Below are 24,911 nucleotides of genomic sequence, written 5' to 3' on the forward strand. Positions count from 1 at the left end.
TCACAAAAACAGTTAAAATGCTGATGCCTGCTTACCAGGTCCGTGCTCTGGAGGACCCCTGCCTGCTTTCTCCTTCTTTCTCTCTCTTAATGAAATAAAGATCTAGATTGCCTCGTAAATAGAACTTGAGTTTCTTCTCGCTCATGAAGACGCAAGAGCCCCACTGCAATTAGAGCCGACCATATTGACTGCAGCCTTTTTGCGAAGCTCAAGAAATCTCCAGACGGCACTGATTTTCAGCTGAGCCCCCCCTGTTGGCCCCTTCGAGAGGTTCTCAAGGGAAAGCCCTTCTATTCATCATAATGAAGAGATTTTTCCAGTGCCAGCGGTAGAAGAACGCACTCTCAGTCAAGCCTTAACGTACTGTACCTACTCTAGGCTAATCCCAGCTCGCGGCTGGCACGAGCGCAAGGATGTCGTCCAAAAAAAAAACAAAAAATAAACATGCTTTAGTCATATCGTCTCCTGCTGTTGGGCATAATTCATTGAGAATTCCGTAATCCATATCACCCTTGACTCATCGCACAGCTACGGATATGTGTTGGAGGTGTTCACGCAACAAGCTGTAAGCATATATCCACAGAGCTCTGCGGTTTCGTCGCAGGAGCCGTGCTTAATGTGAATGAAGAGAGAGCTGAAGTGATTGACACAGCTTTTAACTTGACCTGCTTAGCGAGAAGCCTTCCGAGCGGACACTCCGCTCATGGTTCGCATGAATGGAAGCAAAAAGGGTCCATTTATCTGCCTCAGAAGAAGCTACTGTACTTCCAACTAGAGCTTGAATGACTCGTCTGAACCTGCCAAGGCCTGTTCACTGATTGGTCGGGTTGGTCAGTTGCTCTGCCCACGGAAGAAGACAGAATGTTGTGATATCTAGTTTTCGTACTGGTAGTTTTCGTACAGGTCTACCAGCAGTGACAGAAATCCCAGTCTATAGGAAATTCTTGTCAGAATTATGGCCAAAAGACGTAACTGACGGATAGGGACTGTCTGGGTTTTCACAGATTGTGAAGGAGTATGAAGTCCGGCAGTCCCTGTCCGGAGGTTTTAGTCTTTCGGGCCACAATTCTGACAAGAATTTCCTGTAGGCTGGGATTTCTGCCACTGCTGGTAGACCTGTATGACCGTATGCTTCCAAACACCTGTAGATTCAGCTGCTTCCTTCACACTATGGTGTTGTGATATCCAGTTTTCGTACTGCACTTGACGATTCACCCAACTAATTATTCAGTATGCCAGTGGCTACATACTGAACTCACAGTATTTGCCATGTTCTACTATTGATGAGACAAAACATTATGACCACCAGCGTAAAGTGCTTTTGGTCACTTGTGTGCTGCCCAGCGGGGCATAGACTCCGTACCAGGCCTCTGAAGGGGTCCTGAAAGCTCTGGCACCAAGCTGTTAGCAGCAGGTCCTTTAAGTCCTATAACTTCTGAAGTGACTAAAAGTTGGAAACCAACCTCCCTGAACAATCTGTAAGTGTTCATTTGTAGTGGGATTGAGCAGTTTCCTTAAGAACTGGACAAGAATCTTACAGTACATCCCAGCTAACATGTCAAACCAGGGCCATGTATGGGAAGCCCAACTAGTAACCTGAAAGTTTTGCCCTCGGGTTGCATGTTGGCCCCATATATGGATTATTAAATGTGGAAAACAAGTTCCTGTGTGCAGCACAAATGGTGATTGGGTGTTTTTTTGTTCCTTACCTTTCCCCATACGGTGTTTAAGGTGGTAGTAACTTTAGGCTCCTGCACATTTTCAAGGATTATCGGGCTATCAGTAGCTGTGGGGTGTGCAGCGGGACTCATACTTTGAGAATAGTGCAGTACAATGCAGTGAATGTCTTGTTGGATGTGTGGAAAATGGGTCGCAAAGCAGATGTTAATGATTGGTGAAGGGGAGTGACTGCATTTGGGCGTGGCCCAAGACCATAGTGTGAAGGAAGCAGCTGAATCTGCAAGTATATGGAGGTGTACGGTCATACGGGTCTACCAGCAGTGGCAGAAATCCCAGTATTCAGGCCACAATTCTGACAAGAATTTCCTGTAGACTGGGATTTCTGCCACTGCTGGTAGACCTGTATGACCGTATGCTTCCATACACCTGCAGATTCAGCTGCTTCCTTCACACTATGGTCTTTGGATTTTACAGCACAGTCATCATCGTGCAGCACCATCCGCAGGAGCCTGAAGTTACTACCACCTTAAACAAGCAAGGTGGCTAATGTATGTTATTTACTTTTTTTGTGAGAAAGTGAGTGCAGTACATCTTTAGGGTATTCATTCGGGTATCTTTTCTTCTGAACTTATTTTCTGAGGGTAGGAACGTACTTTTTTGAGGTTCAAACTGAATTTTGCTGGGCCTGATTAAAACCCAGACATCGCTGAGCATGTTCCATCACCTGTATCCTTTGGCTGTTGCTTGGATTGGCTCCAATTTATCTATTCTCTCCAACAGCAATACCACTGAGGGCGGAGGAACGTACATTAAGAAGTGCTGCAAGGGATTCTGCATTGACATCCTAAAGAAAATCGCCAGGAACGTCAAGTTCACCTACGACCTTTACCTGGTGACCAACGGGAAGCACGGAAAAAAGATCAACAACGTGTGGAATGGCATGGTGGGAGAGGTGAGAGGTTTCTTCACGGCTCTGTTAGTATATCCATAGAACAGTGAATCCTGAGCTACAGTGAATGGTTGCACTATCGCAGCTAGAATAATGTATACCGTGTTGTCTTTGGACTATGCAGTTAGCATTTAGCTACAGTAGATAAATGATAGTCTAGTTAATGCTAGCTAATGTTAGCATGCTCACAACACCAGAATTTGGGACTGTTTGGTAATAAGACTTCTGGTTCAGCCCCAGTCATGCCAGTTTACCAAGGCAATGCAAACTGTAAATGTCTAGTGTAACCGTGATTCTATGGTATGTTGAGCTAACTTTTAGCCTTAGCTAGTGCTAGCAAAATGTTGATAAATTGTTGTACATTTAGTTTATATTCTGTGCCTAAATTGTGCCTAAAATATACATTATGCATTATTAATGGCAGCACTTTAACCCCCTAAAGTCTGCATGTAAACCTAAAACTTCCTTACTGTCATATTTTACAGCAGTTTTATAGGCCCTAAAATAGAACCTTGTGGGTCTCCACAAAATCTGGTAAGCTAGGTGGCTATACAATAGTTTTTGCTTTAGGACTAATAACTGAATAATTACTCTAGGGTTTAAAGGGTTTTTAGTAATGTAATTAGTATTATTTTTCAGAACTGATTTAGTAAAGATTGTTTTTTAGGGAAAAAAAAAGAAATACAATTAATACACTGTTGTACAAATTATTTGTTCAATTTCTGGTTTAACTTTTTAAAGCAAAGCGTATCATATTAGCATATCAGGAATCTTTGCAACATTGGTGTGATCATTAAACATTCTTAAATAATTAAATAAAAGTGCAAAAAACAAAATTATTATTAAATTAAATTAATAAATATTAATTCGTTACTTTAATTAGAAAATAAACATACATGTGTTCTGCTCCCTGGTGGATTATCCATGCACTGCATTTCCAAGAAAAATACATGCAGATTTTAAAAATTTGGATTTTTTTTGTAACTAAATGTAAATAAGATGTCTAGTAAATAAGATGTTTGTTTTTTTGGTTATTTGTGTTCTGTGTGTTTTCATTTTAAAACCAAATTTTGCTGTGAGTAATAAATTCTGGATGTATCAAATATAATCCGACATAAAAGTTAAATTAAATCACTCTTTGAATATGTGACTTTTATTTTGGATTATATTTGATACATCCAAAATAAAAGTCCTAAATTCAAAGTGTGATTAAATTTATTTTTTTGAATATTATTTAGAAGGTAAAATAAGCACTCCAGGTTTAAAGAATTACAATTCCCTGGTAATTATTTGATGATTCAGTCTTTAAAAGAGTTCAATTATAACTTTAAGGGATGCTTTTAATCAATGCTTCACTAGTGCTAATAAAGTTAATAATGAATGTAGGCTAATTAGGGCTTCGCAAGGTATCTTTAATTCATTTGCTCACCATAATAGCTCCTTTCGAGTAGCAGTAGGTCTATAAAATTAGAATTGCTCCTCTACATCAAAAGGCTGAATGAAGGTTTGATGGAGTAACTCATGTTTTAAAAATGGCCATAGAGTCCACAGCAGCTTGAGAATGAGAATCCATAAATCTCTGTCTGCTGGAAGTAATTTTGTGACAGACGGTGCCTGATAGCAATCAGTTGTGGAAGTGGCAAAAGGATTCGGCGTTTATTCGATTTGTTTCAGCCGAGGCTAAAGTGGTTGGACCGGGGCTCCGCTCGGCCACAAAATGAAAGTAAATGAGGTATGTGAGTGCCCCCCTGTGTGTGTGAGTGTGTGCAGGTGTTTGGTGTGTAAAGTTTGGAGCCTTTGTCTAGACGTCTTTGTCTCTTGCTGCAGGTGGTGTATAAGAAAGCCGTCATGGCCGTGGGCTCGCTGACGATCAATGAGGAGCGCTCGGAGGTCATCGATTTTTCCGTTCCCTTCGTGGAAACCGGCATTAGTGTGATGGTGTCCCGCAGCAACGGCACCGTCTCTCCCTCAGCCTTTCTGGGTAACTGCGGGTCGGCTCAGACCGTTCACTTCACATTTGCCATTTGCACTCGCCTGCTGGACAAGCCTCTGATATTGATAGGCCCACATAGCTCTGCGGAGACCACAGGAGACACAACCTGACCAAACTATTATTTTTTATATATGTAGAGAAATATGTAGTAATATTGAGTAGGTCCTCTTGTGCTGTGTTTTTCCCATCACCTGTCAGTGGTGTTAATGTTATGCCTGATCATGGAATATATATATAGATATAGATATAGATATATAAAGATAATATATATATTATACACTATACAGACAACGGTAACTTTGAGTCTTTATAGGAGAAGGTAAAACCTTTTAATGAAAGTCTAATTTTGGAGCATTTCCATTGGTCCATTCATCATGAAATTTGGGTACAATATAAAGAACAACCACCAGATTCACATTATGTCAAAAATAAATAAATAAATAAACAAATAAAATCTGATCACCTCTGCAAATAATTTGTATATATTATTAGATTATATATATGAATACATATGTGCCTTATGTCTTGAAATCATCAAATTTGTACACAGCATAAGGAACAACCGCCACATTCAAAACATATGGATCTGATCACCCATACCTTAGCAAGTTAAAGCATCTTAACTCACTCAAAAACAGTTCTTACTAAAAGAATATTAGAAGATTTCTCCGTTAATTTCTACATATTTGACTGTTTTTAGGTCATTTTTACTGTGCTTTTTAAAAAATTATCTCAACTGGGATTCAAACTTATGATCTCCTGTCTAGTAAAAGGCAGGCAGTTAGACAGTTGTGCCACTCTAGAGCTGTGAATTCACAGCCTATTAAAACAATCTGTGTGAGTAAATGTACTTCTTTCGTTCTTGAACATGGTTCTTGGGTGGCACAACTGTCTAACTATCTGATCATCGAGAGGTCATAAGTCTGTGTCCTGGCAAAGGTCTTGGCCTGAGGGTACATTTACATTAATGGCAATTAGCAGACGCTCATATCCAAATTCAAGATACTTTGACCCTGTCAAGATACCATGACTCTGTTATTCTTCCATGAGTCCTGAGAGCAGAGCTTTACTTGAAGCTTGGACTCTATTGCCATCAGGGCCGTTTTTGGCTTTGCAGGCCAGCACCAGGCTGCTACAGGTAGCCGGTGAAGGGTTAACAGCAAGGGAGTGACGTGGGTAAACGTTTGAAAAAGGCAAGTCGGAGTGCTTCTGGATCAGTTGCAGGGGCCTGGTGGCACGCATAGGAAGACCAGCCAGGAGGGAGTTGCAGTAGCCAAGTCTTGAGATTACAAGGGACTGAACAAGCACCTGGATGGCCTTCCAAGCGAGAACTGGTGGAATCACCAGTTGAGAGACCACTGTAGATTGTAGACTGTAAAGACCTGTAGCTTCCAGAATGGAGAGCAGCTCTGCTCTAGAAAGTGTGGAAGGGACTCATCCCCCTCCTGAAAGTCTGGAAACATCGACTGATCCTCATGAAGGATCTAGGCCCACTTTCCTTTGACACCCATTAACATCGGATCACTGTGATCGGGTCATCGCCCCCAATCAAGACACACCAGGTTTACACTCGTCCTTTCTGAATGTAACTCCTGCATTCAGACACTGACCGGACCTCATGTCCCCTCGCAACATTCCCCGCTTAAAATCAGGCCGGTGAAGTGCTGGAGCAGGCCAAGCTGTGTTCAATGTGGCAGTGATGAAGGGGAGCGTTCCAGGCTTTGTGAGTTCCAGAGAGTCTTGGAAAACTTGGACCGTGTTAAAATCAGAGGCAGAAGTTACTGAAGGAACCATGTGCTGTCCTTCACAGGCTGTGAAATGCTCCTCAGCTTTCCTGTTTGTTAGCCTAGGTTTGAAGACACAAGCTGACACCTAAAAATAACTGGATCAACCAAGCACAACGTGTGCTCGACAGCCTCGGGATCAGGACAGCTAGATCCGAACGCAATCACAAGCATTTTATTGTAACAAATAAACACCTATATTATTGAAAAAAGGCCTGTTTCTTTGATATTGCAGCAGCTAAGCTGACAGCCGCCACCTGCTCACCAGTTCTATTACAGCAGTACAGGCTGAACTGGTCTGTTTTGGTTATTAGATGAGTAACGAAACAAGAAACATGACAGAGTATCTGGATGGAATCATCTTACAGCAAATACGAATTTATTTGAAGAACTACACACCTAAGAAGTGTATGGACAAAAGTATTGGGACACCCGCTCAAATCAAGGGTGTTGTAAAAGACTGTAAAAGATGAGGACGCCAAATCCAGGGACGCAAGCAGGTGTCCATGCTAGGCAAAAAGCTAACTCGCAGTCTCTTCAGCTAGTTGACCTCACACTGTGCCGAGAGGACACCTAGAGGACAGCTGGGCTGTACACTGCACATGGGGCCTAGGTGGCTGAACACTGCACATGGGGCCTAGCAATGAGGCAACATCTGAGAAGCCCAATGGGGTCCCACTAACAAAGTATGTGTAAACCCACTCAGAGCTCATGCCCACCTGGAATCCACCTAGCCCACGTTACACCCCTGTGAGCCCCACATGAGCATGTTGGCTGGGATCTCTTTTCTTCAACATCTGCTCCCTCCATAACAAACTGGAGCTAACCACATCAGAAGAGGAACTCAAAAACGCTGCATGAGGAAGCCAAACCCAGGGAAGCAAGTGGGTATCCATGCTAGGCAAAACGCTAACGGCTACATTGTGCCGAGAGGACACCTGGAGAACAGCAAGACTATCCGGAAAGAATCTAACAAATAATTACAATGTTCTTGTTTCAGTGCTAAAAACGAAACTGTTTACTGGGGTATGCTAGGCTATGCTATGCTAAGCCACATAGTCCCCTGTGAGCGGATTACATCCTGGTGATGTAAACCAGCCTCTAAAAGCAGAGCTGTATTTATTTCTTTTTTCCATTTTCCTTCCATAAAAGAAAAATCAGCATATTTTATTCTGAAAAAATAACAGGGTGGTAAACAGGGTTGTAAAACCATGTCATGGAGGATTGGGCCAGACACAGAGGGATGAACACTCGCAGAGATGGGTCCAATGCAAGTAATTTATTAACACAACTTAAAAACATACAAAGGGGCAAAACAAAGCAAATGAAGCAGAAGCTAACGGGCCTAAATGTGAAAACAATGCAAACCAGAGGACGAAAACAAAACACACCTGAGACTGGGGGACTCTGTGAGCTGAGCAGGGCAGGGAAAACGGGGGGAATACTAACGAAAACCTGCAGGCAGAGCCTGGGGAAACCAGGGGAGAACTAATGATGCGCTAGTTCAGCGCTGAGACTACTCAAAAGGGGGGAAGAGGGCTGGGGGACCAGACGCAGAACCAAAAATGGCTAGGCAGACCAAACCTGGCACTGCAGCGTGGAAGTGGGTCGCCTAGCTGGAGCGAGAGTCGTGGGTCTATCGCCTCGCTGAATCTGTGGATGGCCAGGTGGCCTGTTAGAGACCGTGGAAGAAGAGCCGAAGCTGGCCTAAACGCACCGTGAGCCGTATTGGGAACCTCTCGGGCTTCCTCAAGGTTCCAAACTTGCAATTCTGGGCAAGGAGCTTAGCGTCGAAGCTCCTTAAGTACCCCCAGTCTCAGGTGAAACACATGAACTAAACAAGAGATAATAAACACTACAAACTCGAAACACACGTGAACACAAACGAACTGAACCAAACACACATGAACGTAAATGAACTAAAACCGAGTCACTGAATCGACACAAGAACGCAAATGAATCAAAAGTCCTTAAGGGAGCCTCCGGGCCGCAGCTCGAGTTCGCCCCGGGGAGGGCAGGATGTGCGGACCTGACAAACCACATCTATCAAGTATTTTTACCCTTAACAAAGTCACACACTTACTATTTATACATCAATGAACAGCCTAAATACTCAACAAATCCATTCTATGGCACATTTAATACCGTCTGACATTTTATGTGTATAAATCAGCTAAAAGTTTGACAAATGTGACCTAGCAAAAACTCCAGAACGTGTAGATCTCTGAAAATCTGGACAAAGAACTGGTAAATATAAACACCAAGTAAAACGAAACCATGTTAAACTAATCCAAGCCTAACCTGTAACATGCTGATGATACAAAAAAATGAGGAAGCTTTGGGAAAATGAGAAAAATAAAAGCTAATTAAAGAAGTCTATGAAGCTCCGCCTCCAATACTGATATTTTTAAGACTTTTCTGTTATTTAAGTTCAAGAAATGTGACACCTACTGGTTATGTCAGGCAGTAAACCATGGTTTAACCAAAACTACTGGCATTTGTGTCATTTTTCGACTGCATTATTAGTTATATCAGAATGACTGTTTGACTGCTGTCATTGCTTATCAAAATTGGATCTCATGAAATTTCACATCAGTCAAGCCCTAATACCCTGACAGGGCAGTTTTTCATTACTGGCACTTTTCTCTCACTCTTTCTGAATATATACCTCATCGGCAGGCCATTTATTAATTAACATAAGGCAGGTAATTAGAGGGGTTTCCCTGGGAAGACCCCCAGGATGGACATTCGCCACTTTCCCATTTACATCGTCCAAGTAAAAAGCCATTTAATCTCCCAGCTTGTCCATAATCACATATTGCTGTAGCAAGCACACTGTGTGGATGAGAGTCGCTAACTACCTTTCCATCGTTTCCCATCCCTACCCCCCCCCCTCCCACCTCTCTCTCTCTCTCTCTCTGTCTCTCTCTCTCTCTCTCGCTCTCACTCTGGTTTGCAGAGCCCTTCAGTGCGTCGGTGTGGGTGATGATGTTCGTGATGCTCCTGCTGGTCACTGCTATGGCTGTCTTCATGTTTGAGTATATCAGCCCTCTGGGCTTCAACAGGAACCTGGCCCAAGGCAAAGGTAAAGCAGGACAGTGCCACTTCCTTCAGGCCACCAAACCTGCCCGGTTAAATTCCCTAAACTCTCACTATCAGTAAACACTGATGGCAAGTCTCAAAAGTCCTGTGGGCTGCATCCCAGTAATGACTCTGCTGCCCCTGCTTTTACCTGACCTGCCAGCCATGTGGTCTACTAGTTTGCCCAATAGTGAGTAGGTCCCTCTTGTACCACCACAACAGATATGACCATGCGAGCCATGGACTCCACAAGACCTCTGAAGGTGTCCTGTGGTATCTGGCACCAAGACGTTAGCACCAGATCCTTTAGGCCTCCATGAATCACACTAAGACTCATCAATAAGTCTTAGCTGCCGGTTCCCTGGTTGTCCTTTCTCTGAGCACTTTTGGACGGTGCTGACCACTGCATACCAGAGAAATAACCTCCACAAGACCTGCCTGATGTTTCGGAGGTGCTCTGACCCTCCAGCCATCTAGCCATCACATCACCTTACCTTCAAGAACTGACTGTTCACCTGCTGCCTAGATGTAGATTCCACCCCTTGAAAGATGGAGCAGGTGAATGTTTTCACTTCACCTGGTACTAATCTTATGGCTGATCGTTGTAGATCATGAGCTAACGAGCAGCGAACTGTTGGAAGTTCCTACAGCTCCCTCTGTCTCCTCCTACAGTGTGGCCCATGACACACTCACACAATATGCAATCTAGAACCAGGGACCTAAAGCCACCCCCAACCTCCCAACCGAGTCATGGACGCACGCCTAATCTAGTGCGAAATGGTTCGAGCTTTCAGAGGAGTTCAGTAAAGGCCGTTTTTTCATTTGGCCCATGCTGAATAGAAATGTAAATTTATATAGCTGCTTTCAGAAGTGCTTCTGTACCGGCGTTGTTCTTCACCGCTGTGTGAGTCAATTAAAAACTCTTTTAGTTTTTTAAAAGGCCCCATGACTAAGCAACAATTATCCCCAAGGACAGATTATATTGATGGCATGTCTGCGTTTCTGCCCACTCAAAGAAGCGTTTCTCTATAGCCGTGCTCAGTACTTACCCAGCCTTTTTACGACAGATCGCCATCGCTGGCTGCTAAGTCATGATGGTATTACACCGCAGCTGCCTGTGAATCACTGGAACCACGGAGTCGTGCAGAAACATACAGAACTCGGCTGTTATGCCGTGATAACTGTGATAAATTTCGTGTATAAGGCAGGGAAGCGTTCCTCTGAAGGTGACCTTTCAGATAAATGCAGCTGTTGAAGTCGCCTGGAGCTGTCTGCACAAGTTGAATGATGTTGTGTCCTTTGCAGACCCCCATGGACCCTCCTTCACCATGGGGAAAGCAGTATGGCTTCTGTGGGGCCTGGTTTTCAACAACTCCGTGCCCGTGCAGAACCCTAAAGGGACTACCAGCAAATTCATAGTGTCCGTCTGGGCCTTCTTCGCTGTCATCTTCCTGGCCAGCTACACTGCCAACCTGGCCGCCTTCATGATCCAGGAGGAGTTTGTGGACCAGGTGACTGGGCTGAGCGACAACAAGGTAAGGCTTGGACCCCATTTACACCTGGTTGTAAAGTCACCATGGGCTGTGGAGCCGTGGAGATGACTTCTCTAGAGTTCTGGAGTTTCAGCCAATACATCTGGGATAGGTTTGAGTGATTTGCGATCTGTAACTAATCATCTATTACCTCAGGACCTGAACTCTTGGCCAAATGCTATCAAATTCTCACAGCAGTGTTTCAAAATCTAGTGTAAGGCAAAGTGTAAGAGTAGGCGCTGTTATTGTAGCAAAGGAAAGCAAACTCTCTGTTATTACACTTGATTTCAAAAGCTACTCTGGAGGAACTTTTGGACATATAGTGTATATAGATATGTTTGTCAAAGACCTTCTACGAGAGGTTTTTAAGAGCCACTGGTTGAGTTGGTTTAGATTTTATAGCGCATTGCCTGTACAAAAGAACTCTTGAGGAACCCTGGTTTTAAGGTGTAGGCCCCAGAACTTCATAGTGCTGTTTACCTAGTTAGCCATGACCCATGGCTAGCTAATCTATGATAAAAACTTGGAATGGTTAAGTGAAAAAACAAATGTACACATTTTGCCACATTCATTACAATTGATGTAGTCGATCAGAGAATATGTGTTTGGAATAAATTTTTTTCCTTCTTTGCATTGGGGCTAAATGGCTAATGCTGCTAACAAACACTAGAAGTCAGTAGTCACCCAAACACAACCCTCTTAAAAGCCCTCCAGGTCTTCATTTTGGTCATGCAGACTTTCGGATGTGGTTTCAAGTCAGGTCAAGGTTGGACTTCAAATTTTCTTTCTTTGCACTGAAGCTAAAAGGCTAACACTGCTTACAAACACTAGAAGAATATAGTCACCCAAATCTATTCTGTAAATATGTGGCCAACCACTTCTCTCAACCCAACGTAGAAGCTATCCAGGACTTCGGTTAAGTCTTGCAAACTTGCCCATGTGGTTTCAAGTCAGATCAATGTTAAATTTCAAGATTTCCTCCTTTGCACTGGAGCTAAGAGGCTAACACTGCTAACAAACACTAGAAGTCAAAAGTCACCCAGATCATATTTGTAACTACATTGCCAACTACGTCTTCCAACCTGCTGGAAAGCCATCCAGGTCTTCATGTAGGCCATGCAGACTTGCCAGTGTGGTTTAGGGTGCAGTTTGACTGTGAACTACAAAAATGAACGAATCCCCTGGGACAGGCATTTTACACAGCAGGTGTTGTGGTGGATTCCCACCTCCCTTCACGTGTGCACACACCATGCAAGCATATGGCTGCTTGACCTGCATGCATATAAATAGGAGACAGATTGTAGTTGTGAAGTTCTATTCGCGGACATGTATTCACGGAAAAGGTTTGGGTGACTATGGACTTCTATTGTTCGTTAGCAACACTCGTTAATCTACAAAATCTGGACACCAAATATGTCTTGGATGATCGTCAAGAGGAGATATTACTCTTGACTTCAAAGCTACTCTGCAAGAGCAGGTGTCTACAAACTTTTGGACATGTAGTGTATATATAGATCCAATTGTTAAAGAGGTCTACAGAGACTTTGTGGACACCAAATCGGCACAGCATACGTGTCTATGATGATCGGCAAGAGGAGAAAGTCGTAAAAAGTGTACATTTACTATTCTATTAGCCTGAGGTGGACCAGACCAGACTCAATAACACCAACGTTATTAAGACGTAGCAAAAGAGGGTATTGTCTATTTTTTATTCACTGAAGGTTGAGGAGCCCTTTAATCTTCTAACACAAGAGCCCAGGAGATCCTAGTTACAGCATCAGCCACAGCAGTGCGCTTCCCCCTGCGCTACCTAAGATACCTGACTCACCGTTCCCGCATTTCTCTCCAATTATCTCCTTGTTGCTAGCCATCATCAACTCTCCCCCGCTGTCCGAATCTCCCTCACCATATGCGGCTGACCAATCTGCAAGTTTGAAAGGCAAACATGTGTGGGCTTCCCATCTTATCTCTCTGAACTGCTGCTCATGCAGTGCCATAGGAATGCTATCTACAATTAGCCAGCTGGGACTAGAGCCAGACAAGTGGTGAGGAAGTGAAAAGTAACCTATTAAACCCCTTTCCCACAAGTTCACACCGTTTCCCAGGTCCTATGGAATACATGTCTTTGACCAACACCAAAACACCAAACAGGCCGCTGCTCAACATGTCTGGTTTGAGTGCCTGTGCCCTTTAAATGATAATGAACCACTGCTTATTATCATCATCCCCCCAACCAGCATCATTTTCATTTGTCCTCATGGCTACACAAATTCTTAGACTTTACTTCCAAGTTATTTTTATATTTGGTCCCATTTGTTTACTGTAGCTAGCTAACCTTTACTTCACCTTGAGTTCACAACTCTCTGCGGGGTATAACTGCCTTTGGGAAAGAAACCAATCCAAATACACGGACACAAATGGCACTTTAAAAGTGGGAAATGGTTGCAAATGAATGAAATACATTTCCATTTATGGCATTTAGCAGACGCTCTTATCCAGAGCGACTTACAAAAGTGCTTTGCTATTTACCCAAGAAAAACCTCAGCTAGTTTAAATAGACTAATAATTCAAAGATCCTCTAAGCTTAGCCATTACTAAAGTCAATAAGGAGACCACTCTGCTATTCGCCCAAGTACTCTCAGAAGACGAGGGTCTTCAGTCTGGGTTTGAAGACGAGAGCTAGCGTTGGACTCTGCTGTTCGGACACCCAGGGGAAGCTCGTTCCACCACTTCGGTGCAGGACAGAAAAAAGCCTGGACGCTTGTCTTCTGTGGATTTTGAGGGATGGCGGGTCGAGCCGAGCCGTACTTGAAGCTTGAAGGGCTCTTGGTGCGGATCGGCTTTTGACCATTGCCATCAAGAACAAAGAAGCTGGTCCATTCTTGGCTTTGTAGGCCAGCATCAGGGTTTTGAATCTGCCAATATTAGACATGAAATATTAATCATGAACACAGTTGGGTCGAAAATTGATTGTTTTTAGGTTAAAAAGATGTGAGATAAGATGTATCACCGCTGATGTTTTGCAATAGAACATGCTTTATTTCTCATCTCTGTCCATTATTGGCAAGAACCTGGCGATGCAGCATGTATCACGATACAGGGGTTACGATTCAGGATATTGCGATACATTGCAATATTGTAATTTAAAAAAGATTATACCACTGACTGCTACTAATCTTAGCACAAAAAAATATATATATATACAGTATTGCCAAACAAAGTATTGTGATACTTCGATATATCAGTATTCTCCTACATCCCTACCGTCCTTGACTCTACCTGGCTTCAAACTCAAGAGCAAATTAAAGATATTTTTTTTGGCATAGTATAAAGAAACGCACTATTATATGCATAAAATCTGAGTAAAAAAGTTGATGTTTTATCCAATCAGATAAAATAGTGGGATCTGCAGACAACAAGAGTGCAACACTGCTATCTAGTGGTCAGAGGTTTAAACACAACACAAAATGAACCACTGACTGCCACCAATCATAGCATGTCAACAGTAGGCTGAGTAGCGCTCTCGACTACAGACTGTAGAGCGAGGAGAACACCCTGACGAAAACAATGCATTGAAATCCCTGGATTCTGACATGAAAAATATAGACTGTGTGGACAAAAGTATTTGGACCCCTGCTCATTCCTTTAAGGGTATTTTAAAAAGTTTCTCCTGCTTTTGTTGGAGTAACTGTCTCTACTGTCCAGGGAAGAAGGCTTTGAGCATTGCTGTGAGGATTTGATTGCATTCAGCAGCAGCAGCAGCAGTTTAACATAACACAAAATGATCCACTGTTTGCCACCAAGCTCAGCACGTCAACTATTAATTAAAAACTGCTACAGTACTGACAAAGAAAGTATTGCGATACATCCTATATATCACTATTTTCCTACACTCCTACTGTCCATGACTCTGCCTGGCTTTCTAACTCAAGAACGGAATCCTTACAGCCAGTTGGGCCCCTCAGGACCTATATCTGACTCAACTTGACCATTAATAATAATCGGAAGGTGCCATTACAGCCCTCCGGGGCCCCAGTCACACAACCCTCATTACAGCACCTCAACTTTATGATACTAATATTGAATTTTTCGTAGTAACTTTTTCTAATTTTTGATCCCTCAGCTAATCGCGCTCTTTTAGCTATTTTGTCCTGTCGTAAAATAATGACCATATCTGAGTCGGAGTCTTTATTCGCACGTTGTTTTATTAAATAAAAAGCGCATCGATCCACACGAGAGCAGATCAAGGGGTGGACAACATGCCGGGATGCTGGGATTGATCTCTCGCCCTTGCTTCAAAGTCCTCTTGGCGTTTGGTAATCTGCTGCAGAGTAGGCCCTTAAATGTTTATTGGAGTCCGTAGAGCTTAGCAAAGTGATTATTCCGCAGCTGTGCGGTTACGAGGTGGGGACCGGCTCGCATTTGTATTCGATCCAGGTCAGTGTTCATTTGGGTGGAAACAAAGACTTCACATGTCATTAGAGCTGGTTTCAGGGCAGAGAGTGAATACCCTCCTTCCGCGGCTCCTCCCGTCTGCCTCCTGTTTGCCAGCTCTACAGCTGTATTTCAGTACGGTGATGGGCTTGGCTCCGTCAGGTTGGTTTACGAGACCTTGGCTACTGGAAGATAATTAGAACGCTGAGAAGCTCCAAATTGAGGTGATGGACTCCGATTGCTGGTTTAGTGCAACCCATCTGGACGTGATATTGCACAGAGTATTACGTATTACGATGTGCTGTTTTTTTACCCTTAGAAATAGAGACACAGCAGGACACTGGATTTCAACCTTCTCTTTTAACCTAGCCATAGCGGCGAACACATATACTAGTGAAGGGCGCCCCTTGATGCTATTTGGCTGGAATAGTGTGTGGCTCGAATGTGGCTTCCCATTAACTTTTTCCCAGCACCCAAACAATCTGGAGAGGTAGTGAACTGGGAGGAAGCATACGCTGAATCTCACAATAAGTGTATTGGACTGAAATCACATACAGTCCCTTTAAGTGCTCTCGAAAGAAGAGCACTCGAAAAAAGGCCTTCAGTTAGCGGTTGAAGATAGTAAGCGATTCTACTGTTCGGACACTCGGGGGAGCTTGTTCCACCATCTTGCTGCCAAGTCTGGATCCTTGTCTTCCATGCGTCCTGTGAGCCGCTCTTGAAGGACGAAGGCCTCTTGGTTCAGGTTTTGACCATTTCCATCAACCAGGAGGACCATTTTTGCTTTTGCAGGCCAGTGTCGGGTTCTCTGGAAGTCAGTGAAGGGTACGAATCTGCTTTTAGCAGGGCAGTGGTGGCTCAGCGGTTAGAGCTCTGGCTATTAATGACAGGGTTGTGGGTTCGATACCTGGACTCGGCGAGCTGCCACTGTTGGGCCCTTGAGCAAGGTCCTTCACTCTCTCTGCTCCCTGGGTGCTGGAGTTGGCTACCCACTGCTCTGGGTGTGTGTGTGCTCACTCCCCTAGTTCACTAGTGTGTGTGTATGTGTGTGTTCACTACCACAGATGGGTCACCTTCTATAAGGAGTGCAGAACAGCCTCAGCACCCCCAGTGATGCACCACACAACCACTACAGCACTGCCCTCCCAGAATCCGTCACGTGAGCCGGCGCTCACGTTCGCACACGTCCGCCTTCGAGCGCGTTGGTCTCTGGTGTACATAAATCATAGGAATTATACATGCAGTCCGACCCCTCGGAGGCGCGCAATTAACTGCCGCATATGTTGGTTTGCTATAATGGGCTAAAAACACTTGTAGTGGGCAGCTGCGGTGGGATTATCCGGAGCCTGCCTCGCTGTAGTTAACACAAGCTCAACATCGCCTCGCTCCGAACCGAACGCTCTGTTCCTGTGTGAAGTGATGCAGATGTCCCAGAGGCACACCGCCAGAGCGCTGCACTTCTACAGGAGTCAGACATGACGTGTATGTGTGTGTGTGTGTGTGTGTTTCCCCATGCCATTTACCCCCAACCTCAAGCATAAAACGTCCCACAGGAGGCCGGCAGAGGCGGCGTGTCCGTTCAGCGGCTGCGTTACGCAAACCTGTGACACAGCTGCCCCCGAGAGGCTGCAGAGCCGGAGTGAGTCAAAGGGCCGAGGAGCGCTCTCGACTACAGACCAGTGATTTCAACTGTGGATTCGGACATGAAAATATATACACCGTCTGGACAAAAGTATTGGGACACCTGCTTATTCCTAGTTTCTTCTAAAATCAAGTGTTGATGTAAAAAAAAAGTAACTGTCTCTACTGTCCAGAGAAGAAGATTTCTACTAGATTTTGGAGAAGCATTGCTGTGAAGATTTGATTGCATTCAGCAGTGACAAGAAGAGCGTTCAGGATGCTGGAGGATCACCACCCCACCTCATCATCCCCAACTCCCCAACTCATCCCTGAACGTGGCTGAATGCGTTCATTAGAAGGGGTGTCCACAAACATTTGGACATGCAGTGTACAAAAGTTCTGAGTGGGGATTTTAGTACAGTCCTGTATATAACAGTCCAGCGTGAAGCAGGAGTGCAGTGTTTATTCTGCAGAGAGAGAGAGGGAGGAGTTGTGAGCTGCCTGCTCGCTCGCCCGCTCGTTCGCTCGCTTGCTTGCGTTACAGGCCCAGAGCAGAGTGTGGCTTGGAACTTATATAACACACAAAGCGTTGCATAATGAGCAGGACAAGGCCAGTGCGGTTAAGCAAGGCAGAGCTGTGGAGGGGAGGAGAGACGAAGAGTGGAACGAAGAGAGGAGAAGACGAGGGGATCTTGAATAAAAGGGGAAAGACCGCATTGCTTCACGCCATTTTTAGGCACTGAGGAGGTGCTAAGCCTGCTGCCATGCATTTATTAGGATGGCTATACTAATACTGGGTAGGGTCTCCTCAATTCTTCATGGCATGGATTCCACCTCCATGTCCTTGCAGATTTGTAGAGGAACTTGCTGTAAATGCTGTGAAGCTCCTCTTCTACCATATCCCAAAGTCATCCTACTGGATTCGGATGCATTGACTGGGAAGAACCACTGAAGAGCACTGAACCAGTTTGAGACCACTTTGGCTTCCTGACACGGTGCTTCATCATATTGGAAGTAGCTGTTAGAAGATGGGTCAACTGTGGTGATGAAGGCATGCCCCAATACAGACCAATCCGGCCTAAAGTGTACCCAGAAAACATTCCCCACACCATTACACCACCACCCAAACCAGCCTGGACTGCTGACCCGAGGCAGGTGGGTCCAGAGATCCAAACGGTTGGTGCTAAACTCTTACCCCACCATCTGTAAGCCTCAGCAGGAATCCAGATTCACCAGACTAGGCCATGTTCCTCCAGTCTTCAACTGTCCAGTGTTGGTGAGCCTGTGCTGAGCCACTGCAGCCACTGCAGCCTCAGCTTTCTGTTCTTGGCTGAGAGAAGTGGAAGCTGCCGTGGTCTTCTGCTCTGGAAGCTAGTCCACCTCGAGGTCGGCCTGTTGTTGAGCATTCTGAGACCCTTCTCTGCTCACCACAATTGACTAAGTAGTTGTCATCTGTAGAGTTCTGTGTTGTCAGCTTCAACCAGTCTGACCATCCCCACTTCTGACACCAACACCGGCTGCTGGGCCGTATCTGCATGGTTTTATGCGCTGCACTGCTGCTACACGACTGGCTGGTTGTAATTATCACTTATTAATAAAGCTCAGTATCTTAGTAGCTCTAGTTAGAAGAAGCAGGGCCTGAAGGAATAGGCAAACAAAGGCACACTAATACAAACAGCAGCTCTCCTCATTAAGAAAACAGCGCTCTTGCTGCAGAACTGCGAGTATTTTATTCATGTATGCTCATGCACGTCCGTCTACGGCTCTGAATCAGACAGACAGATGGGTTAAAGAGGACACGGTTGCGGATAAAGAGAAAAGGTCTCGAGCGTCCTGTTTTGCAGATGAGGCCCAGGGTCAGCTCTGCGATGCTACAAACCAGACTTTGCCCCGGCCCCTGTAAACAGCAACCTCAGCTCGGTATGACCGCAATACGGCATAGACAGTGATGGTGCAGGACTGTGTACTGTATATACTGCACTGGGCAGCACTGTGAGGTGTATTCTATTCAACATAGAGCTGGGCATTATGACGATATTTTATCGTATTGTGATCAATTTGGTTGTAATATGCTTTTATGAAGGTATGGTGGATATCGTCCACTGCACATTTCGTGGCTATTTCTTGGTCTTCTGCCTTATTTAATATAATGGACTGCAGCATATTTGAATTAAAAATCATGGTACTTAAATTTAATGGTACTTAAAATTAAAATTACTAATTTAAATATTGCGAGAAATATCGGATATCGTAAAAAAAATCCATATCGCCCAGCTCTAATTTAACATATGCAGGCAAGTTGCCACTGGATGGTATAGCTTAGGTAACTCACGGTTTGCTAGTTAAGACTATGCCTTTAGCCTTCAGTGATTCTTTGGGAGAAGACTGTGAAAGAGAGAGAGCTGGGACTCTTGGGGAGAGCCTTGGGACTGGAGTTTGTGCGACTGGCTTCTGCTTTGTGGTTGGAGGATTGTTGGAATGACAGGGTTAAAGGTGACAGGGTTAAAAGAGATGTGACGGGGTGGTAAAGGGTTGCGAACAAGGTAGACATCTCCACTTGGTCTAGATGAGGGATCCTAAGGATTTCTAAGTGGACAATGATATTTTGTTCAGGTTGCCAGAGATGGATTTTTTGTTGTTTGTGCAAATTCTGAGGAACCACTACTAGAGTTTGGAGCATTGCTGTGAGGATTTGATTGCAATCAGCAGCAAGAGCGTTGTTAGTGAGGTCTGGATGTTGGATGGTCACCACCCCACCTTATCCTAAAAGTATTGGATGGAGCTCCGTCCATCATTCCAGAGAGCACAGTTCCACTGCTCCAGAGCTCAATGCTGGGGGGCTTTTTTTTACCCCTCTAGCCCAGGTTCATGATGATCGGTTCTAGACAGCTTGTTAACTTTTTCCAGAACTTCATTTTAAAGAAGGTTAACTTTTGTTGCTGTTTTCTGATCCACAGTTCCAGAGCCCGTACTCCTACTCACCTCCTTTCCGATTTGGGACGGTCCCCAATGGCAGCACAGAGAGGAACATCCGGAAGAACTACCCAGACATGCACCAGTACATGGTCAAATACCATCAGACTGGGGTGAACGATGCATTGGTCAGCCTGAAGACGGGGTAAGCCGACCATTCCTGCACCCACACAGACTACAGCTTGAGCTATTCATCCAAACCTGATGGGATCTGACTGTATCTGACATGACTTATCAGATGCTTGCCAGGCTTGGGTCAAGCTCACATTTCACAGTTGGGTTTCTGACGTCTCTGACCTTTAACTGATTGGATCTTCCAAGTTCTCCCATTAAATCTTCTGCCTACTTTATTTTACAGCTCTTATAATCTAGAACAGTTTTAATGCAGCAGTTGTAAACATGCGTGTTATTAAGCAGGAGAACATAAAGGTGCTTCGAATGGTTCCTTGAGGGATGCCATAGAAGAACCACTTCTGCTTCAGTATGATGTAAAGGTTCTTTACCACTTTAAAGGTTCTTCAGCTCACCATTACGAACATGGTTCTCTTCCATGGCGTCCCTCAAAGAACTTCATTTGAAGCACCTTCATTTTTAAGCATGTAGGCTAACAGCTTTCAGGATGCCAGGTGGTCCACATTAAAACCACCTGCCTAATATTGTGTAAGCCCTCCCGTCTGCCACCAAAACAGCTCTGATCTCTGACGGTGTCCTGGAAGTTGAGTTGAGTCTTAGGTGTCCCTTAGGTGTCCCTGTCGCAGGTTCACCGGTTGTCCCTCTATGAAGCACGTTTGGTAGGTACTGACCACTGCAGACTGTGAACACCCCACCTGTCCAGGTTTTGGAGATCATCTAGCCATCCCAATTTGGCTCTTGTCAAAGTCACTCTGGCCCAGTTCTCCAATACATCCTCCACTTCAAGAACTGACTGTTCACTCGCGTCCTCAGCTGACAGTGGTTTTAATGTTATGGCTGATCTGTGCATGTACGTGTGTTGGTTTCTGGGCTGGTTTTGCAGCTTCGGTTTCATGTGTCGTTAGGAATGAGGATACACAGAGTGTTCTTAGGCTATATTCGGGTTTGGATCAAGCTCTCAGGCCTGATTAAAGCTCGTACACAGCCCTACATATGTTCACCCAAGGGGAACTAGGACTGAGCGGGTCATTCCAGCGGACAGTGCATTAAATACACTTCTGGAGAAAGCAATGGGAATGAATGGCCACGTTAACTTGGAGTAACAGGGCTATTTTTAATAGCGAGATGTACATAATAGGGGTGGAAATGAGGAAGGAGAAATGTATGAGGTGGGCATTTTTCATCGGTGTCACACTGGAAGAGGGGGGGGGTTCAGAGAACAGACTAAGTCATGTGATCAGCACTCTGGACAAAAAGGTTGGTCAAAAATTGAATGCAAATGCTTTAGCACTTAGCCCAGAAGCCCACAATTAGCCATAACATATTTGAAAACTGGCATCCTTTCAAAGGGAGATGCTAGGCTAATGTAAATGCTAATAATCTATTGATTTAGGCTGTCACCAATTTCAACAGAAAGATAGTTGCATGGATGGACCTTTAGAAGGTCAGAGCTCAAATGATGTCACATTTCACTCTTTGTGATGTCATTTAAAGCAACAGTGCATTATTCATAGACATAAATTTAGTGTGACGGGGTGGTAAGTCAATTGGTCGGTTTTCATTGGTCAGATTCAAAAATTTTCATTGGAAAAATTATTCAAAATGGTACATTACTCCATAGTTAGGAATTTGCATTGTCTCACACACTAAGCTGTCCAAATGTTTGTGGACAACTCTTCTAACTAATGCACTCAGCTACTTTAAGTTGCACCCATTGCTGACATAGATGTGCAAATGCAGGCACACACATGCAGCTTGTCTAGTTTCTTTAGAGAAGTAATGCCAATAGAATAGGACTCTAGAATAGATAGATATGAGCCTATTGGCACCATGCTGCCTAGTGCTAGGCGTGGGTTTCAAGGGGTATACAGTGGAGCAGTGAGTATACAGTGGAGCAGTGGAACTGTATTCTCTGGGATGATGATGGTGCTCCATCCAATACTTTTTGGGATGATTCGGGGAAGTTGGGGGTGAGGTGGGGTGGTGAACGCCCAACATTCTGACCTCACTATCAACACCCTTGTCGCTGAATGCCATCAGATCAGATCCTCACAGCAATGTTCCTTCAAAATCTAGTAGAAAGCCTTCTTCCCTCAATAGTAGAGTAAGTTACTCCAACAAAAGCAGGATAAACCCTTTTTAATCCCCTTGATTTTAGAAGAAACAATGAATGAGAAGGCGTCCCAATACTTTTGTCCATATAGTGGATATCATGTTAAGAGGAATGCTTGAACGAATATCTTTAAGACATTATTGTGCTCAATGCATTTCGTCAAACGTTGCGGACGCAAATGGCACCTCTTTCATAGAACTCATGCCAAGAGATTGGTGACAGTCCAATTCCAGTCTTTGTTAGCATCGTTAGCTTAGCAGCTCTTTTTCTAAACCAAAGCAGCACACATCAGACACTTAGCATCTCTGGGTTGATTGACTGCATCTGGGGTAAGTGGTATATCATGTTCATTTGATTTCTTGGCCGAACTGCCTCTGTTCAGAGTGTATCGAAGCTGCCAAACAGTTAGAAAACCTGACCAATCACGACTCTCTGGTTTAAAGTGTACACACACACAAGCAGAAAGGCTCATACACACACACAGCTGCTCGGGAGAAATCTTCAGAAACCCGATCAGACTCCTTAAACTGACTGATCCGCTCTTCACAGGCTAGCTCATGGCAGATATTGATAAAGTCTCCGGGTGTTTGTGCCAGACTGTTTATTCCGAAGCCTCTAATGGCTTTTTGTTATGGACTTGAGTGCTGAACTCTATCAGCTGTGAACGGGGCTCAAGTATACTCCTTAAGAGCCCAAAGAAGCTCGGGCCTCTGACTATAATGTTGGGATGAAATATGTTCTGGTGTCTTTGGAGAGTGTCTTCATTAGAGGAGCGCAAAGCTCGGCCACCAGAGAGGCGTACAAGCAAACTTGGGCCTGAGTTATAGTTTTATGAGCTGAGCTGAAGAAGGCAAAGTTCCTTATGGTTCTTTATGCTGTTTCTAATTGAACTGAATAGATGGAAGATCCTTTTTTAACATAGGATAACTTTAAAAGTGTACTTGGATGGCCTTTGATTAAAGATCCAGCACTTAGTCAAACACAAGCCCTGAAACCCCCCGTTGGTCCCTGTCGGTCAGTTTTGTCTTTTGGCCACAATCACAAAAAAAGACCTAAAATGGCCTAAAATACATATTTATAAAATACATTAATGGCGTTTGCACACGTTAGGTGTTGTAAGACAAATAGTCCCCAAATCAAACTTTTTTTTGTCCTGATTTCCCAATATTTTGTTAGTACTGTATATAGCAGAACCCCTATTGCTACAATACAGATGCAACAGATGCAAAACAATGGAGTATCCCTTTATAGGACACCTCCGTATAACACCTCTAATTAATAACATCACTGCTGTTATCACTTCTGAGCTCCTTCCATCCCTAAAGAGGCATTAAAGCCACATCTCTCTCTGATTACAGTCAAACGGGTCAAATCTAATGTCCCTCGTTCCTGTAATTTCACGGGGAATGCAAACAGATAAGCACAGGCATGTTTATATACTAACCCCATATTGGATCATCGGTCTTGTTGCATTGTTGTTGCTGTTGCCGTTTTGTGCTAATCCTTGGATGCTCAAAATCCCAGTACAAGCTTAAGGGGATTTGTTTCTGGCAATGCGGGGATGTTTTAACGCTTTCCCGTTTAATGAAGGTGATAAAAATCAATGGTGATTGAATTCTGCCAACCGAACGCCCCAAGTCCAGCCAGTGTCGCTTACACCATTTATTAAAACAAATGGAGTCAAAGAAATACAATATCCACAATAGCGCATTAACGTAGGGCCTTTTCAAAGACCCAGAGGAGAAATGGAGAATTATTAAAAGCCGGCTTCTGGCTGAGGTGGGTAAATGTGATTCAGGTTCTACAAATGTGTTGTAATAACTGTAGCATTGACACTACTAGGTGGATTACAGGCAACCTAAAGGCTGGATTATACTTCCCTTAGCATAGAAACTGTTAAAAAAAATATAATGGTGCAGTAACTAATTGTTAAAACTGAGTGTTTTTGAAATTAACACAACTTAGTTTAGTCAAAAAGTCTCCAAATTTGCATTTTTTAACTTCTGCATCTCAGTTTGGTCAACAATACATACTGAGTTGAGCCTCGTTAGTATTAAAATCATTAGTAAATGAGCTGCAGCTCAAACTTGTTCAATATTGTGGAAGATATTAAGTCTGTGGCTCCGCCCCCTCAATTTGTTTACTGTTTATTCCCATCTCCAGGTTAGGAATATCCCCCATCACATGACATCGACACACTGGTAGACTTTTAATGAAGTTCTTGCTGGCATTTGAACTTATGAATGACCTCCTCACACTGATTTATGAGCAGCAGGTGGTGAGGTGGTGCAACTGTCTAACTGTCTGCTTGTCAAGAGACCATATTGCCACAATATGACAGTGTGTATTGTTGACCAAACTGATCTAGTGTGTTCTAGTGAGCCCAGATGTTTGCATCACACATGGCTTTATACCATTATGCCATTGTAACAGGTTTGCCCCATATATCTGCATCTACGTACCACAACACTAGTCAGAGTTAGGCTGCAACCTCCCCCTCCCCCCATTCTAATATCATTATATTGGAGAAATATTGGATGTAGGTCTGATCTAGTAGTTACATTTGACATTCAGGAAATGTCAGGGCCGGTGTAATGAAGGCCTTTAGACAAAGGCTCGG

At 44.0% G+C, this 24,911-nt stretch overlaps 1 protein-coding gene across 1 annotated transcript in view; it reads left to right on the forward strand.

Annotated features, from left to right (window-relative positions):
* grin2aa (glutamate receptor, ionotropic, N-methyl D-aspartate 2A, a) overlaps positions 1-24,911 on the forward strand; it is a 214,708-nt gene that overhangs the window by 179,878 nt on the left and 9,919 nt on the right. The window contains exons 5-9 of the mRNA XM_072694414.1: positions 2,461-2,632; positions 4,457-4,610; positions 9,366-9,491; positions 10,793-11,022; positions 20,031-20,191. Of these exons, the coding sequence (XP_072550515.1) occupies positions 2,461-2,632; positions 4,457-4,610; positions 9,366-9,491; positions 10,793-11,022; positions 20,031-20,191 (843 nt within the window). The remainder of the gene's footprint in view (positions 1-2,460; positions 2,633-4,456; positions 4,611-9,365; positions 9,492-10,792; positions 11,023-20,030; positions 20,192-24,911) is intronic.

The sequence above is a fragment of the Salminus brasiliensis genome, chromosome 12 (assembly GCF_030463535.1).
Source record: "Salminus brasiliensis chromosome 12, fSalBra1.hap2, whole genome shotgun sequence".
NCBI lineage: Eukaryota > Metazoa > Chordata > Actinopteri > Characiformes > Bryconidae > Salminus > Salminus brasiliensis.